Source organism: Tenrec ecaudatus, chromosome 2 (genome assembly GCF_050624435.1).
Source record: "Tenrec ecaudatus isolate mTenEca1 chromosome 2, mTenEca1.hap1, whole genome shotgun sequence".
Taxonomy (NCBI): Eukaryota; Metazoa; Chordata; class Mammalia; order Afrosoricida; family Tenrecidae; genus Tenrec; species Tenrec ecaudatus.
Genome location: NC_134531.1, coordinates 172,217,051 through 172,235,194, shown reverse-complemented (window position 1 = coordinate 172,235,194; position 18,144 = coordinate 172,217,051). Strand labels below are relative to the sequence as shown.

General features: G+C 44.4%; 1 protein-coding gene across 1 annotated transcript in view; it reads left to right on the top strand.

Annotated features, from left to right (window-relative positions):
- Window positions 1-18,144, top strand: part of ATP10B (ATPase phospholipid transporting 10B (putative)) — a 144,653-nt gene that overhangs the window by 77,325 nt on the left and 49,184 nt on the right. Inside the window, exons 11-13 of the mRNA XM_075542721.1 lie at window positions 882-991; window positions 3,175-3,301; window positions 6,996-7,180. Coding sequence (XP_075398836.1) covers window positions 882-991; window positions 3,175-3,301; window positions 6,996-7,180 — 422 coding nt within the window. The remainder of the gene's footprint in view (window positions 1-881; window positions 992-3,174; window positions 3,302-6,995; window positions 7,181-18,144) is intronic.

Sequence of the window (18,144 nt, the reverse complement as noted above, 5' to 3'; positions counted from 1 at the left end):
TTAGAACCTTTTCAAGCTAAGCTTTCCAAAGCACTAGTCTCGATTGATGTTTCTGATGTCCCAGGTGAGAAAAGCAATGGGTGGTATCCATTCTGCTCAACACTAGCCAGTCTGATTTAAAATTCTTATTACTTAATAATAGAAGTACTGTAGTATCAAGAGAAAGATACAATTTCCTTCAGAAAGAAACATGATGCAGGACATCATAAGGAGAATTTTAAGCAATGTAATGTTTTCACTTTAAATTTAAAGAAATGGTTTTTTTTCTCTTCAAAAATGACTTCTTGCATAAAGAGAAAACCTAACTCAGCAAACTCAATGTAGTAAAGAATTTAGTTAATAAGATCCAGAGATGTAGACGTTTGGAAACCTAACTTGATACAAGGGGTTAAGGTAGATGACAATAAAGACGATGCGTGGCATGTTCAAGACCCTGGGGACAGTTTCCAGAGTCAGTTTCCCATCAGGTCTAAGGTGTCTACATGAAAAGCACCAAGATAGCCTACTAAGAGGTCACACGTTGGGGTTTTGAGTCAATTGGGCTGAAATTAGACCTGGGAATCTCTCGTATTTGTTTAAATTTCCCAGGTAACTGATGAAAACATGAGTTTGGGAGCATCACCCACCTCCCTTAAATACCACTTTCCTCAGCCAGGCTACTGATAGGACGTAATCAACAGTCAACTTAAGGACTCTGGGAGTATCCCTTTCCAGGGCATCCTCACGGTCGGAAGAGCCTTTTTGTGTCTCCGGGGTGGGCTGCTGGTAGAGCTCTTCTCCTTGGAAGCATTTCCGATCATCGGAGAAGACTGTAGGTGCTGAAAACAGACATCTCTAAGTCTTTGTATGAAACCTGATGGAGGACAATGGTTATTTGACAGTGACTGATACTAGTATGGAAAAGAAGCTGAGGAAAATACGAGCCAAGACCCAGAAGCATCTAGACTTATATGCAAGAGACGGCCTCCGCACACTGTGCATCGCCAAGAAGGTAAGGTCCCTCCATGAGCCCTTTGGAGATCATTAAACAGCGGAGAGACTGTTCTGTCCTTTGCTTCTGCCTTCTCCAAGAGTAGCCATTCAGAGTTTCCACAGAGGCTCATCCAATTAGTAACTTTGCCATGGCAGAAATCTGAATGGTAAAATCGCATTATCGACACACCTCTATCATTTCCTGTTTCTGTGATTATTAGGTAACTCATAAAATTATTCTTTAATGTTAGATTTTGACCTCCATAGAATCTTTTTAAAATTTGCATTATTTTCCTAGACTTCAATTTTAGAGATTTTTATGTGATTGCATAAAAATCTAGATTTCTGGATTCTCAGGAATGTGGAAGGGGTGGTAAATGGGGCCTTTGTTACTGAAGGCAAGAATCCACTCGAGGCTGTGTAGACTGTAGATTGCCCATCTCTCACCCTCACGCCTTGGACATTGCAGCCTTTGCAAAGGAGGCATGCAAAGAGGGCTGTGAGCCACAGAGCGGGGGCATCAAATGAGGTACCTGAAAGCTAGTGGGAGATCTAAGATAGCTAGCAATGTTTTCTCCTCCGTAAATCCCCAACGTCCCCCCACCATTTCTTTTATGTACTAAGTGCCATCTAGAGTTTAAAGTTTATGCCTAGACCCACCTATGTACAAGTCCAAGTTTCACTACTAATCAGATGTGTGACTTTGGGAAGTTTCTTCACCTCTGAGTTTTGGTACTTATTTGCAAAATAATGGAACCACGCCCTAGCCCATACTGTTGTCATGGAGACTAAGTCAGGTACCATGTACAGTGCCTGGTATAGCTCCCTACTCTATAAATTATAATCATACTCATCGCTTTCTAAAGCCATTGTTTGAGCATATTTCATCTCCTCTGATAGACTTTGAGGAGCCATAGTGAGTTTAGTGTTGGGCTACTAATGAAAAGATCAGCAGTTCAAATCTGCCTTCTGCAAGAGAAAAATGGGGCAGTCAGCTTCCACACACACAAAAAAAGTACATCCTCAGAAATCCTAAAGAACAATTCACTCTGTCCTATTTATTAATAAAACAACAACAACAACTCAATGCCATCAAGTCGCTTTTGACCCATGGTGCCCCCACAGAACAGGGCAGAACTGCCCCTGTGGGTTTCCACGACTCTAACTCTTTATGGGAGTACAAAGCTTTGTCTTTCTCCCCAAGGAGCAGCTGGTAGTTTTGAATTGCAGACCTTGGGGTTAGCAGCCCAATATATAACCACTTCGTTATACGGGGCTCCCTTGACTCAACAACCATGAGTCAATTTTGTGACTTTAGTTTTAGCTTTGATAGACAGCAGAATTTCTCACTAGCAAAAAGCCTACCTATGTGCCCTCACCAGTCCCTAGATTGCCAGACCCAGAGGTGCATGTAATGAATATTTGGTTCTGAGATAAAAGGATCACCCATGCCAGGAGGGGGAGTGGGCATAAGATGCTGTCAGAGGGGTCTGAAAGGATTATGGGACTCTGAGAGAAGATGCTTTGGCCTTACATGGGTACTTCCAGTTATTGGACAACTGCGCCTGCACAGTAACCTGCCCAGCAGAGTGGTCTAGTAGACGGTGCAAGAGCTGCCTGCTGCCATCCCCCCGGCCTCCCTTCACCATACTCTCCATCATTCAGGTGACTGTTAAGTTCAAGGAACAGAGGGAGAGCCAAGTCCATGGAAGCTTCGCAGCCTTTGCACTGATACACTGACAAGTGCTTTTCCCCATGTCACCTCATAGAAGAGATTTGAACATCTGCATGACAGGAGACCTCCCAAAGCTATCCCTCCACCTGCCACATGCTACCATATCACCCTTTTTATTTCCTTGGTAGGAATTCTGTCCTTTAAAATATTTACTTGACTGATGTCGCTCTCCCTCCACCAGCATACGAGCCCAGGCATGCAGGGACGCTGTTTGTCTTGATCACTGCTGTGTCTCCAGTGCCTGGGGCACAATAGGGGCTCAACAGATGCCTGGTGATAATGGAACACAAAGATCAATGCTTCATTGATTTATACATGCTAAGAGAAAAGGCATTGAGGAGAAAATCCATCTAGTTGTGTAGGGAAGCTGAAACAGAGCTATAGGAGGCCCAGCCGAGGAGGCCCGGAGAGTAGGCTTCTGCTTCCACACCCACCCCGTTTGTGACCCAGCCTTTTACCCTCTGCAGGTGCTGAGCGAAGAAGACTTCCGGCAGTGGGCCAATTTCCGTCGTGAGGCAGAGGCATCCCTGGACAACCGAGAGGAGCTTCTCATGGAAACGGCTCAGCGTCTGGAGAATCAACTCACCTTGCTCGGTAGCTAAAAATAAGCCATCATTAAATGAAAGGGGGAATACTGCAAGTTGGAGAGGGAGCTCTTGGCCCTGATTCTGACACTGCTGCAAATATGTCTCAATTAGAAGGCTTCCCGGGGGTGCCCTTCCAGGTACTTGGCACAAAATGGATGTGCCAAAACCAACTCAGACTCCCACACAGCTCCGTAAAATGCACCCCTCGGGAACAATTCTGCACACCCTGCTGGCAGACGCCAATGAGATTGGCGCCTCCAAGAGCAACACATGCCTTCGGTGCTTTCAGTGTTTGCTGAGCACCTACTATGTGTCAAGTAACACTAAGTTTTGAAACTACAATGGAAGCCACAGCGCAAGAGCCCCTTCCCTCCCAGAGCCCGGAGTTTAGTGAGGAAACTAGATGATTAAGCATAGAATTGGAGCGGTGTGTGATTCATGGCAGGCTGAAAGGTGTGCCCGGTGGTGGAAGCACCTACTAGGGGGCGTCAGTGTTGTTTTGTGGCTGGGAGTCCTAGAAAGATCAGGAACTGAAAGGTGGAGGAAGGTTTGGCAAATATGGAGAATGTTCCAGGCAGAGAGGACAGAAGCAAAGGCCTAGAGATGGGATCGCATAGCAAAGCCAAGCAACCTCACTATCACCCAGTTGATTCCGACTGGTAGCCACCCTGTAGGACAGGTTAGGGACACCTGTGGGTTTCTGAGGCTGTAATTCTTTATGGAAATAGAAAGCCCAGTCTTTCTCTAGAGAGTGTGTCGACAAGCTGGAAACTCAGAGGTCCCCTGTGGCTGGCTCAGCGTGTGTGTGGTCCTGATGGGAGGTGAGAGAGGTAAGCAGGGCTCAGACTATGAACAACTGTGTGAATCAGAACCTAAGCATTTGAAGTGGGTAGAGGATGGATGTAGCACCCAATGTGTGCTTTAGAATTGGTCATCTGGCTGCTGCGGCCCAGAAAACTTAACACTGACTCAAAAAGGGGGAAATGAAGCACAGAGAGCTCATGTTTTCTTGGAGGAAAAGAATTGCCAAGAGGGGAAAGGGAGACTCTATGTATAAGGGTTAGTCTCATACCTCATAAATGTGATCTGGGTAAGACACAGTCCCAAGCAATACATACTAACCATGGGGCAAAAAACCTTCTTTTTCATGAGCTAAAGCGAAGGGACAAGTTCTGGCCCTATCTTGATCTTGCTGGGTGTCCAGGGACACATCGTTGCATCCCTGTGAGCCCTAGTTCCTCTCCTGGGTCAATTACACTCCTCTAAACTAACCAGGCCGTGGGGCAAAGGAGAGAGCCCAGGATGCTGTCAAATGATGGCGATGCCTTTACATCTAAAGGTGGCGACAAGATTTTGAAGCATAGGTGGCAAGTGGTTGGTGCTTTGAGCTGCCAGCCCCACCTCACGGTGATCCAATGCACAAGAGAACAAAACGCTGCCCGGCCCTAAGCTATCCCCGTGACTGGTTGTGTGTCAGGCAATGTGGCGGTCCATCAGACTTTCATGGGCTGGTTTCCGAAATAGATTTCCAGGCCTTATCTTCCTAATTCATCTTAGTCTGGGAGCTCCACTAACACCTGTTAAACCTCATAGCAACACACCGAATTTCTGCTGACAGGTGAGCCGTGGCTGTGCATGAGGTGCCCTGGCTGGGAATCGAACCTGGGTCTCCCACACAGAAGGCAAGAATTCTACCACTGATCCCATAACTCGTTTTAGGTGATAAATGGGTAGAAAAGGTGACTTCCCAACACCTTTGGTCTTTTTGTTGCCAATGTTTTGGCTGCTGGAGCCTTTGCTTGCTGCTTTCAAGGCCCCTTTAAAGCTGACCGCAAAATTTGTCTTACCAAGGACCCGAGGTGGCTAGAACAGACAGCTCCATCCCCAACAGGAGGTCCCATAGTGACTCGTGGTCCTCCTCTGCCTTCATGAAGGAAGCTTTTGATTCATGCAGAGCCTGGTCTCTGTCAGGGAGAAGTGTTCTCAGCTAATTCTGCGTGAAAGAGAATCTGTCAGGACCTGCCGACTTCCCCTGGCTGGAAAAGATGTTCACAACCTTCCTGTTTCATTTTCTCTTTCACACAAATAAATGTGTTTTTCCTCCTCTCTGCCTCATTCTGCCTCCCTTTAATATCCATCAGCTTCAGAATCTCACCTTCCAGGCTAACCCTTGGGGAAGAAAATAGGAGGATGGCGCCATTACTTTTCCTGGGGTTGTTTACCTGCACATTTGGACCTGAAATACAAAACAGGAGCATTTCAGAGAAAGGAGGTTGTTTTTCTTCCCTCAAGGTGGTTGGGTAAGGAAAAGCCTGGGGCTGGCATGAGAATTCATCTCACCATCAAGAAACCACCCTGCTATTTAAAAAGCTGCATAACGTTCACACCAACTCCCTGACTATGAAATTATCTTTTCAGTATGCACCCAGTGTAACTGCTTTGCCAACCTATTGTCACTCCGCATTATTAAAAGAAATGAAATGCCTTGCTCCTTTCCAGAATGAAATGAGTAGCCATTAGTCTGTGGTCTGAAGTGAGCCTCAATTTAAATGCAGATTTATTTTTACTTAATCGCTTAGCAACTATGTATTACCAAAAAAAAGAAAACTCACCATCGAGTCGATTCTGACTTATGGCAACCTTGTAGAATAGAGCAGAACACTTCATAGGGGATCAGAGCCTGTCACCTTGCCAGAAGACGAGGGACACGGGTTCAAACTAACAACTTTTCAGTCACCAGCCAAGTGCTTAAACCACTGTGCTTCCCAGGCTCATCAAAGACTGCAGTACTTGGGTGTACCATTATGAGGGCTAGTGGAAGCCTGCGATCATTCCTTGAAAATAAGGAACCTGCACGTTAACTCCCTCCAGGATTATTAACAAAAGCATGGATCCATGTTCATGTTGCTATACAACAGGTGCAGAGCAAAATTTTTGATCTCTCCATTTTACTTCTCTGCAATTGATGATGTCCAGCCACTCTGCTAGAAAAAGATGAGGCTTTCTGCTCTCCCAAAACTTTACAGCTCGGGAAGCCTACCTAAGGCCGCTGTTAGCTGGACTCAACTTGCAGTGGGTCAGTGGGTTGCTCCAGGCCACTATCTCACTGGACTCTGTCTCAGGCTCTGAACTAACTGTTCACTGGACTCTCCCCCTGCTTCTTTAAATCCCCACTCCATTTTCTGATGTAATCTTGTTTAAATTCAAAAGTGAGCCTGTCACTCTCCAACTTAGCACCTCTAATAGCTTTCTTTGATACTAAATATAACCTAGACCCCTGAGTGTCCTGACAAGACTCTGTGTGATCCAGTCCTGGATCCAGTCCTCTCTGATGCTCTTTCACTCCACTCTCCCTCCAGGTCTTTACGCATGCTGATCCCCTTCTCTGGACTCTTCTTCCTCCTCCCCTCTGTGCTTGATCTAGCAGGTCAGAATGTAATCGATACTTTCTCAGCCAGGCCCCTGCTAACCCTCCAGATGAAGCCCAGTTGTCCTGTAGACAAGTTCATGTAGCTCAGTTATAAAACCTTTCTCAACAAGCCTTCAAGCCTGGAGATGGTAGGGACTAACTCCATTGCTCAGCACAGCCCAGACCTGGGATGATATTTAATAACCATCACCTGACTTGAAAGGACCTTGGGAAAATTAAGCTGATACTCTTTGACCATAACTGTGAGCGCTGGTGTCTTTCATCACTCTAGGAGCCACGGGGATTGAAGACCGGCTACAAGAAGGAGTCCCAGATACGATCGCTGCTCTGCGGGAGGCTGGGATCCAGATCTGGGTCTTGACTGGAGATAAGCAGGAGACAGCAGTCAACATCGCCTATTCATGCAAGCTGTTAGATCAGACCGACACTGTTTACACCATTAACACCGAGAATCAGGTGAGGCCAAATTGGGGACCAGATGTCCCAGTGCAGAACTGCCCCTCGGCCAACAAGATTCAGGCTAATTGGTGGGATTTAGGCACACACAGAGTGTACCTCTTCCCTAAAATACTACTGAACACTGAAGCTGGGAGATCCTAGACGTCATCTCATCCCATCCCATAAATGGTTGAGTTTCTGTGTTCAGTGGTATTTTCACTTACTTGAACCCTGGTGGCAGAGTTGTTATGCTTTGGGCTGCTGACTGCAAGGTCAGTAGTTCAAATGCACCAGCTATTCCATGGGGGGAAAGAATGACACTTTCTACTCCTTTAAAAAGCTACAGTCTCAGAAGCCTCCCGGGGCCGTTCTCCTCCACCCTATAGGGTTACTGTGAGTCAGAATCAATTCAATGGCGATGAGTTTTTGGAACCCTGTTTCATAAAAAGTTATCAATTCCTATCTTGGTCCAGTATTCCCATTTAATAGATGAGGAAATTGAAAACCCCTAGGGAAAATTGTTGGCCCCAGGTCACCCTGCCAGTCTCTCCTACACAGAAGTCTAGAACTCTGTTCCCCTGACAGGCCAGTGTTATTGGCATTACACCAAACTGACAGCTCGCAGGACCTCGAATGTCAGTCTCTTACTGCTTTGCATTCATACCTCCACTGAAAATAGCCCCAATTAAATTGAGCTCATTCTGGACTTTTCAGCTACACTGTGTGTCAAATTAGCTTGCCACAGAATAGAAACTAGGGAAAACAATGCCTACCACCAGTGTGTTTTCAAAAAAAAGAGAGAGAGAGAAAGAAGCAACGTTTTGAAACTTTAATTTCCAAACAGAACAGATCGTGGGTGGCAGAGATCAAGTTTGGAGAGAGGACCGTATAAACTCTGCAGAAGTATATTTAAAGTTATAATAAGATTTTGTGTCTGGGAGAAAAACTAATCTTACAATGTAAACTACAGAAAAGTCAAGTCCTACCATCTTCTAGGCTGATAAGCATGGTAAGGAAGCATTGAAATGTCTTCTCTGAGCAGATCCTCACACACTTGACTTCTAGCTGGAAATTGATTGCTCAAGCCCACCCAAAGGCACTTTGGGAAACAGGATTGGCTATCTGCTTCCCAAAGACCTCAGCCTTGAAACTCCTGTGGAGTAGTCACCATGAGTTGGAATTGACTCAGTGACAACAACAATATCAAAAGGGAGTAGGTTTTCAATCAGAATGGGATATTAATAAGGAAAGCACCATATTGTGGGAGCTAGTGAGAGTCCTGGGGAACCGCGGTCATACCGTGGGGAAAGGATGGAGAAGTGGAGGCCAGGACAATGCAGTACAGAAAGGAGGCAGGCAGGCTGCTGTAGTTTGTACGCATTAAGGTTGGTTCCTTCTCACCATCACCATTTCACCAAAGGCTGATCGGAATAGAATAGAATAGAAACTTGGGGAGGTTTCTATTTTATTTCCATTCCGTGAAGCAACTGCATACACACATATTTAAAACAAGAAAAGGGTGTTTATACTATTTTTTTTAAAGGCCTGAGACCTTCTAGATGAATTGGAAAAAAACCATCTGCTTTTTTGTCAGGTGCACAGATTATGTGATGATTAGATTAAACCCAAATATATTTTCAATGTAAAAATAATCTGGGAGATATCTTTGGCTTTAATACCCTGCTTAGGAAAGAAAGTAATTTGCAGCTTGCTTGAGAACTTGATCCCTGTGACAATGCTGATGTCTGCCTGCCCCACGAGAAATGGAAAGATGGTGTGTGGTGCTTATTTCCCTCCAGGTGACCACTGGAGGATGACAACTGAAAACGCATCACCCGGGGGGCGGGGGGCGCGGAAGGGGGGACGGCTTCCTTTGATTCTGTTCAGTGCACTCCCTTCCTGTAGGAAGCAGAAGAGGTTTGTTAGTTAATTAGCTAAGGGCACTTAAGGACCAGCTTTCTTAAAGCCATTCAGGACCCTTCGTGATCCTGTTTGGACACAAAGTGCTGCCCACACCACTGGGCTCATTAAAATTGTTCAATTTCTTTTTCATCTCCATGTTTGGGTCGAAGCAGTAGATGCATAAATATGCTAAGCTGGAAAGCAGGGTAATCCATTTCCAATCTTAGATGTCTGTTAACTCCGGTTTCATGTAGTTACATCTATTCAATTAATGTCTTCTCCGAGGGTTTTAGTTTGCTCCATTCACTGTTACTTGGTTAAGGGCTACTGATTGTTTGTTATGTGTCTTAAAGCTACAATCCATTTATGACACCAGTGTAGATCTTAAGAGTTCTCTTCTACAAAATGAGGGGATTGCTAACCCATCACTGGAACAGCTGGTGCATCGTGGAGTTTTACAAAGGATTACAGTATCAGTAGGAGCCCATGGGATGCAGCAGTTAAGCACTAAACTACGACATGGTGACTCAAACCCACCAGCTGCTCTACAGAAGAATGATATAGCTGTCTGCCTGTGCAAAGGTTTATAGCTGGAAACCCACGTGGGGCAGTTGGACTCTATCTCATAGGGTCACTGTGAGTTAGAATCAACTCAATGACGCTGCCATTGGTTGATTGTAGTATTAGGAAATCAATGTAACAATATTAGTGTTATTTTTTTAATAAGTTTTTTTATTGGGGCTCATACAACTCTTATCACAATTCATATTTAGTGTTATTTTTAACAACATTCGTTGCTTTCTTTGGTTATTTTTCTGTTTCACTTTTCTTTTTTTTATTAAATACCTTTATTTGAGACTCTTACATCTCATCACAATCCATAAATTCAGCCATTGTGTCAAGCATATGTTTGTACATATGTTGCCATCATCATTTTCAAAGCATTTTCTTTATACTTGAGCCCTTGATGTCAGTTCCTTATTTCCCCCTCCCTCTCCTGATTTCCCTCCCTCATGAACTCTTGATAAGTTATAGATTATTATTTTAATATCTTACATTGTCCTCTGTCACACTTCGCCTACTTTTCTGTTGTACAACCCCTAGGAGGGGGTTATATGTTGATCCTTGTGATCAATTCCCCTTTCTCCCCTCACCTTCCCCTAATCCTCCTGGTATCTCCATTCTCATTGTTGGTCATGAGGGGTTTATCTATCCTGGATTCCCTGTGCTGCAGACTCTTATCTGTAGCAGTGTGCATGTTCTTGTCTAGTCTGATTTGTAAGATAGAATTGGGGTCATGATAGTGAAGGGAAGGAAGCATTAAAGAATTAGAGGAAAGTTATATGTTTCATCGGTGCTATACTGCACCCTGACTGGCTTGTCTCTTCGTTGTGACCATTCTGTAAGGGGATGTCCAATTGTCTACAGATGGACATTGGGTCTCCACTCCACGCCCACCCACACCCCCATTCACATTGGTGCATGATTTTGTTCTGGTTCTGATACCTGATCCCATCAACACTTCATGATCACACAGGCTGGTGTGCTTCTTGTGGTCTTTGTTTCTTCTCAGCTAGATGGCCGCTTGTGTATCTTCAAGCTTTTAAGACCCCAGACTCTATATCTTTTGATTGCCAAGCACCATCAGCTTTCTTCACCACATTTGCTTCTGCACCCATTTTGTCTTCAGGGATCATGTCGGGAAGGTGAGCAACACAGAATGCTGGATTATTAGAACAAAGTGTTCCTTGTGTTGAGGAATACTAGAAGCCCAATGTCTATCTGCAACTTTAATTTTTAGCATATAGATATAAGTACATTTCCCTATCATTACATATAAATATATTTACATATGTGCACGCCTGTTTTTAGACCTCTAGAAATGGCCTTTGCCTTCTAGCTTTTTCCCTCTATTTCCTTTTATTTTCTTCTTGCCCTACTATCCTGTTCAGCCTTCATTCAGATTTAGTAATTCCTTGCTGTTACATTGCCCTTGATTAAGTCCCACTAGGCATCCTATGCCCTTCTCTACACTTATTTTAGTTCACTTGTTGTTCCCTTGTCCCGAGGTTGGTTGACACCCTCCTTCCTTTCTCCCACCGCCCCTTCTGCCATGCCTCCCCAACCAGAACCATCGGTTCCATTGTTTTCATCCCTGATTTGTTTATCCTGCCTATCTTATCTAGATAGACATACAGAGACATTAGTAAGCGCAAAACCCAAGGAAAGCCAAACAAAACAACAAAAGAAGACCAAAAAACAATAACAAAATAACAACAACAAAAAGAAACCAATGACAAGGAAAAAACTATAAATAGTTCCAGGTCTGTTTTTTTTTACTGTTACAAGTGTTTTCCAGTTGAGTATGATAGGGTGCCACACTCTGTCCCCAAAGTCTATTTTTGGTATTCCCTGGGAATTCATCACTTTGCTACCCTTGCTGCTCTGTTACGTGCCTTTAGTGTTTCACTCCAGTGTGATGGGATCAAATCAGGCACAATACCTGCACTGTATCTCCAATGTTGTCCCCCATAACGCTATAGTGAGGGACATTGTGTCTCGTAGTGGGGCCGACCCTATCTATGGTCGTCTCTCTGCATTGGCTGCTCTGAGTAGGAATATCGTCCTCAGGGCTCGGTGGGCGAGGATGTGTTCCCCTCACTCTCCATTCCTCTTCATTTCTCCCGTGTGCTCTAATCAGATGTGCCCCCCTCCCCAAGCTGTAGCTTCAGTGTCGTCCTCTGAAGTACATCTTCTGGGGGTGGGAGGGGTCCACATTGTCGGGATTGGGCCAGCCCGGCAGACCACTCTATTGGTTCCCTGCTACATGCCTGGTATGTTGTATTCATGTCTTGGCATACCCGGTTGAAGGCTGCTCTCTCTCACGCGCGCGCTCTCGCTCTCCCTCTCTCTCTCTCCCCCTCCCCCCCCACCCTGTGGAGATATAAACAATACCCTCTACATGGGTGAGTTAGTGCCCTGCTTACCCCCCACCATGTCTTTCCCTGCCCCCCTCTCTCTTTTCCCCCTTCTATTTAGTTGGCTGCTGTATGTATCCCTGGATTGGGTTTGATCCCTGTCATAGTACCTGGACCTCACCCTGGGAATGTATGTATAGAGCAGCTTTTCCCCTATGCCCTATGTTTAAGCTACCTCAGTGGACTTATGTTGTATTTGTCCTTTTGTGCTTGGCTTACTTCAGTTAGCATACTTCCCTCCAGTTCATCCCATGCAGCAATGTGCTTCATGCACCCATTGCTGCTTGTTAGCAATGTGTAGTATCCACTGCATGTATCTACCACAGTTTTTTGCCCATTTGTCCATTGATGGAAATTTGGGGTGTTTCCAGCTCCTTACAATGGTGAACTGTGCGGAGATGAACATTGGAGCACGGATGTCTGGACGTGGTTTGTTTCTTGCCTCTTCTGGGTATATGCCCAGTAGGGGGATTTCTAGGTCGTATGGTATCTCGATTTCCATCTGTTTTAGATAGCACCAAATCGATTTCCATAGTGGCTGTACATACTTATAGTTCCACCAGCAGTAGATGAGAGTTCCTATCTCATCACAGCCCCTCAAACACTTGTTACTTTCTGGTTGTTTTTTTTAATTGAGCTCTCTTTGAGGGTGTTAGGTGGTATCTCTTTGTTGTTTTAATTTGTATTTTTTATGGCTAAAGTTGTGGAACATTTCCTGAAATGTTATTGGCCATTCAGATTTCTGCCCTTGTGAAACTTCTGTTGAGGTCCTTTGCCCACATCCTTAGTGAGCAATTAGGTTTTTTTCTTTTTTAAACTTATTTATTTTTAATTGCTTTATTAGGGGCACATACAAGTCTTATCACCATCCATACATACATCAATTGTGTAAATCACATTTGTACATTCATTGCCCTCATCATTCTCAAAGCATTTGTTCTCCACTTAAGCCCCTGGCATCAGCTCCTCATTTTTCCCCTCCCTCCCCATTCTCCACTCCATCATGAACCCTTAATAATTTATAAATTATTATTTTGTCATATCTTACCTGGTCTGACGTCTCCCTTCACCCACTTTTCTGTTGTCTGTCCCACAGGGAGGAGGTTACATGTAGATCCTTGCAATCGGTTCCCCCTTTCCAACCCACCCTCCCTCTACATTCCCAGTATTGCCACTCACACCACTGGTCCTGAAGGAATCATCTGCCCTGGATTCCCTGTGTGTCTGGTTCCTATCTGTACAGTGTACATCCTCTGGTCTAGCTAGACTTGCAAGGTAGAATTCGGATCATGATAGTGTGTGTGTGTGTGTGTGTGTGTGTGTGTGTGTGTGTGTGTGTGTGGTGGGGGGCAGGGGAGGAAGCATTTAGGAACTAGAGGAAAGTTGTATTTTTCATTGTTGCTACATCACACCCTGCCTGGCTTGTCTCCTCCCCAAGACCCCTCTGCATGGGAATCTCCAGTGGTCTACAAGTGGGCTTTGAGTCTCCACCCTGCACTCCCCTCCTCAGTCACTATGGTAAGATTTTTAGTTCTGATGATGCCTGATAAATGATCCCTTCAGCATATTGTGATCACACAGGCTGGTGTGCTTCTTCCATGTGGGCTTTGTTGCTTCTGAGCTATATGGATGCTTGTTTACCCTCAAGCTTTTAAGACCCCAGACGTTTTATCTTTTGATAGCCAGGCAACATCAGCTTTCTTCTCTACATTTGCTTATTCACCCGCTTTGTCTTCATAGGTTGTGTTGAGAAGGTGAGCATCATAGAATGAAAATTGAATAGAAGAAAGTATTCTTGCATTGAGGGAGTACTTGAGTGGAGGCTCAATGTCCTGCTGCTACCTTAGTACTAAACCTATAAATATATGCACCTAGATCAATTTCCCATCCTCATATATAAATATATTTGCATATATACATGTCTTTATCTAGACCTGTATAAATGTCCTTTGCCTCCTAGTTCTTCCCTCTATTTCCCTTGACTCTCCTCCTGTCCCACTACAATGCTCAGTCTCCACCAGGGTTTCAGCAATTCCTTTTTGTGACATTACCCTTGATCATGCCCTACCAAGCCTCCCACACCCTACTCACCACCAATTTGGATCACTTGCTGTTCCCTGTCCCTGGGTTTGTTAACACCACTTCCTTTTTTCCCACCTCTCCCTCTCCCATGTCCCCCTGGAACTGTTGGTCCTGTTGTTTTCTCCTCCAGATTGTTCATCCTGCCTATCTTATTTAGACAGACCTGCGGAAATAACATGCACAAAACCAAGCAAAAATATGAAACAAAACAACAACAAACCAATGACAACAAAACAAGAAAGAAAAGCTTGTAGTTAGTTCAAGTATCATTTGTTGGCTTTTAGGAGTGTTTTCCACCAGTCTGTTGGGGCACCACACCCTGGCCCCAAAGTCCACCTTAAGCATTCCCTGGGGACCTCACCGCTCCGTTCCCTTGCTGTTCCGCTGCACTCCCCCAGTGCTTTGCCTCCATGTGGTGGGATCAGGTTGGGCACAATACCCACATTGTGTCTCCAGTGCTGTCCCCTGCAGAGCCATGGGTCAGTGAGGGACGTCATGTCTCATAGTGGGGCTGGGCATGTGGTCCTCTCTGTGGATTGGCTGCTCTAATTGGGAACATCGTCCTCAAGGCCTGGTGGGCCAGGATGTGCACCACTCTCTACTCCTCCCCCTTCATCAGCACCCATGTGCTCTGATCAGATAGGTCCCTCTCCCAGAGCTGCAGCTTCAATGCCATCTTTTGAAATAAATTCTTCTGGCAGAGGGGCAGGTGTCCACTTAGTAGTTGGGATTGGGGTCGGACCCCCAGACCTCTCCACTTGTTCCCTACTCCACACCACATATTGCATTCACATCTTGGGGCACTGAGTTGAAGTCTGGGTTGAAACCTGGTCCCCCTTTCCCTATGGAGAAATAAACAATACCCTCCCCTTGGGTGGGTTAGTGCCCTGTGCCCCCACTACCCATTTCTTTTTTTTTCCATTCCCCACCTCCTTTTTAATTGTTTACCATGTGTATCCCTGTATTTGGTCTGGTCCCTGCCATATTACCTGGTCCTCACCCCAGGAATGTTTGTATACAGTAGCTTTTTCCCTGTGCCCCTTTTGTATTTTTTTTAGAAGCTTACCTCAGCGGGCTCATGTTGTACTCGTCCTTTTGTGCTTGACTTACTTCGCTTAGCATGATTTCCTCCAGTTCTTCCCATGCAGCGATGTGCTTCATACGTTCATCGCTGCTTTTTAGTAATGTATGTATGTATATACCACAGTTTTTTAATCCAATCATCAGTTGATGAAAATTTGGATTGCTTCCAGCTCCTTGCAATTGTGAACTGTGCCGCAATGAACATTGGAGCACAGATGTCTGGTCTTGGTTTGTTTCTTGCCTCTCCTGGGTATATGCCCAGTAGGGGGATTGCTGGGTCATATGGTAACTCTATTTCCATCTGTTTTAGATATCGCCAGATTGATTTCCATAGTGGTTGTACATACTTGCAAGTCCACCAGCAGTGGATGAGAGTTCCCATCTCATCACAGCCCCTCGAACATTTGTTACTTTCTGATTTTTTTTTAATTGGGCTCTCTTTGAGGGTGTTAGGTGGTACCTCATTGTGGTTTTAATTTGCATTTCTCTAATAGCTAAAGATCAGGAACATTTTCTCATATGTTTGTTGGCCATTCAGATTTCTGCCCCTGCGAAACTTCTGTTCAAATCCTTTGCCCACCTCTCAAGTGGGCAATTAGGGTTTTTTTTCTTTTTGGAAGCTAGCAGAGTATTGTAGATTTTAGTAATAAGACCTTTGTCTGATGTGTCTTTGCTAAAGATGTTTTCCCAGTCTGTGGACTCTCTTATTACTCTCTTGGTGAATTCTTTCGATGTACACAGGTATTTTATCTTCAGTATATCCCATTTGTCAATTTGTGCCTCCTCTGGGTTTGTGTCCTTCCCTATTTCTGATAGCCTGTGCATTCCCTGAGTCAAAGTTCTCAAGTTGGACCCAAATCCCTCATTGATGGCCCTAATGGTTTGGGGTTTAACTTCAAGGTCTGTGATCCACCTTGAATTTATTCTTCTGCATGAATCGAGATAAGGGTCTTATTTCATTTTTCTGTAGGTAAATACCCATTTTTTCTAGCACCACTTGTTAAAGAGGGCATCTGCTTCCCATTTGATATTTTTGGGGCCCTAATCAAAGATCAGTTGTCTGTATATTGATGATTTTTATTTCTGGGTTTTCAGTTCTTTTCCATTGGTCTGAGTACCTATCATTGTACCAATACTGTGCGGTTTTAGCAACTGTGGCTGTATAGTATATGCTAAAGTCAGGTAAAGAAAGCCGTTCCACTGGGTCCTTCTTCTTGAGGAGTTCCCTGCTAATTCTAGGCTTCTTCCCTCTCCATATGAAGTTGGTTATCAGTTTTTCCATTTTTTTTTTAAGAAAGATGAGGGTAATTGTATTGGGATTACATTAAACTTATATAGTGCCTTTGGCAGAACTGACATCTTGACTATATTGAGTCTTCCAATCATTGAGCATGGGATATCCTTCTGTTTGTTGAGGTCGCTCTTGGTTTCTTGTAATAGTGTTCTGTAGTTCTCCCCATATAGATCTTTTGTTCTTTTCATCAGGTATATCTCTAGATATTTCTATTTGTGTTTGCCTATTATGAAGGGTACCACCTTTTTGTTCTCCTCTTCTGTGGTCTTATCTAATGTGTATAACAGTCCGATGGACTTCTGTTTGTTGATCTTGTATCCTACCACTCTGCCAAACTCCTCTATTGCTTCCAGTACTCCCCTTGTGGAACTTTTGGGGTTTTCGATATATAAAACCATATCATCTGCAAATAACGACAGTTTCACCTCTTCCTTCCCCAGACGAATAACTTTGATGTCTCTGCCTTGTACCGTTAGCTAAAACCTCCAGCACTATATTAAATAAGAGTGGGGACAAGGGCCATCCTTGTCTGATCCCCTCTTTCTGTGGGATTGATTGTGTTAGTCTTTTCTCCATTGACTACCACATTGGCTGTTAGTTTTTTATGTATAGCTTGTATTGTCTTAAGGAATTTTCCTTCCATTCCTATCTTCACAAGTGTCTTAAACATGAATTGGTGGTGCATGTTGTCAAATGCTTTTTCTGCACCTATCGACATTTATCATGTGGTTCTTATAGTTTTTCATGTTAATGTGATGAATAACACTAATGGTCTTTCATATGTTGAACTATCCCTAAATCCATGGTATGAATCCTACTTGGTCATGGTGAATTATTTGATTTTTATACTTTTGTATTCTGTTGGCTAGTGTTTTGTTTTATTTTTTTTAATAAATCATTTTATTGGGTCTCATACAACTCTTATCACAATCCATACATACATCAATTGAGTAAAGTACCCTTATACATTCATTGCCCTTATCATTCTCAAAATTCGTCCTCCACTTGGGTTCCTGGAATCAGCTCATTTTCCTTTTTTCCCTCCCTCTCCCTCCCCACTCCCCCCTCCCTCATGAATGCTTTATAATTTACAAATTATTTTATCTTATCTTACACTGCCCAGCATCTCCCATCACCCACCTTCCTGTTGCCCATCCCCCAGAGAGGAGGTTACACATAGATCCCCGAGATCGGTTCTCCCTTTCTACACCCTCTTCCCTCCTGGTGTTGCCACTCTCACCACTGGTATGAGGGTTCATCCGTCCTAGATTCCCTGTGTCTCCAGATCCCTACTGCACCGCTGTGCATCCTCTGGTCTAACCAGGTCCACAAGGTAGAATTGGGATCAAGATAATTTGGGGAGGAGGAAGTGTTCAAGAACTAGAGGAAGGTTTTGAGTTTCATTGTTGCTACACTAAACCTTGAGTGACTCATCTCCTCCCCACTAGCCCTCTGCAAGTGATGTCCAGCTATCTACATATGGGCATTGGGTCCCCATCATGCACTCCCCTCATTCACAATGATGTGATTTTTTCCCCCACCTTTGTTGTTTGAAACCTGGTCCCCTCGGCCCTTCATGATCACATATGTTGGTGTGCTGCTTCCATGTGGGCTTTGTTGCTTCTGGGCTAGATGGCCTCTTG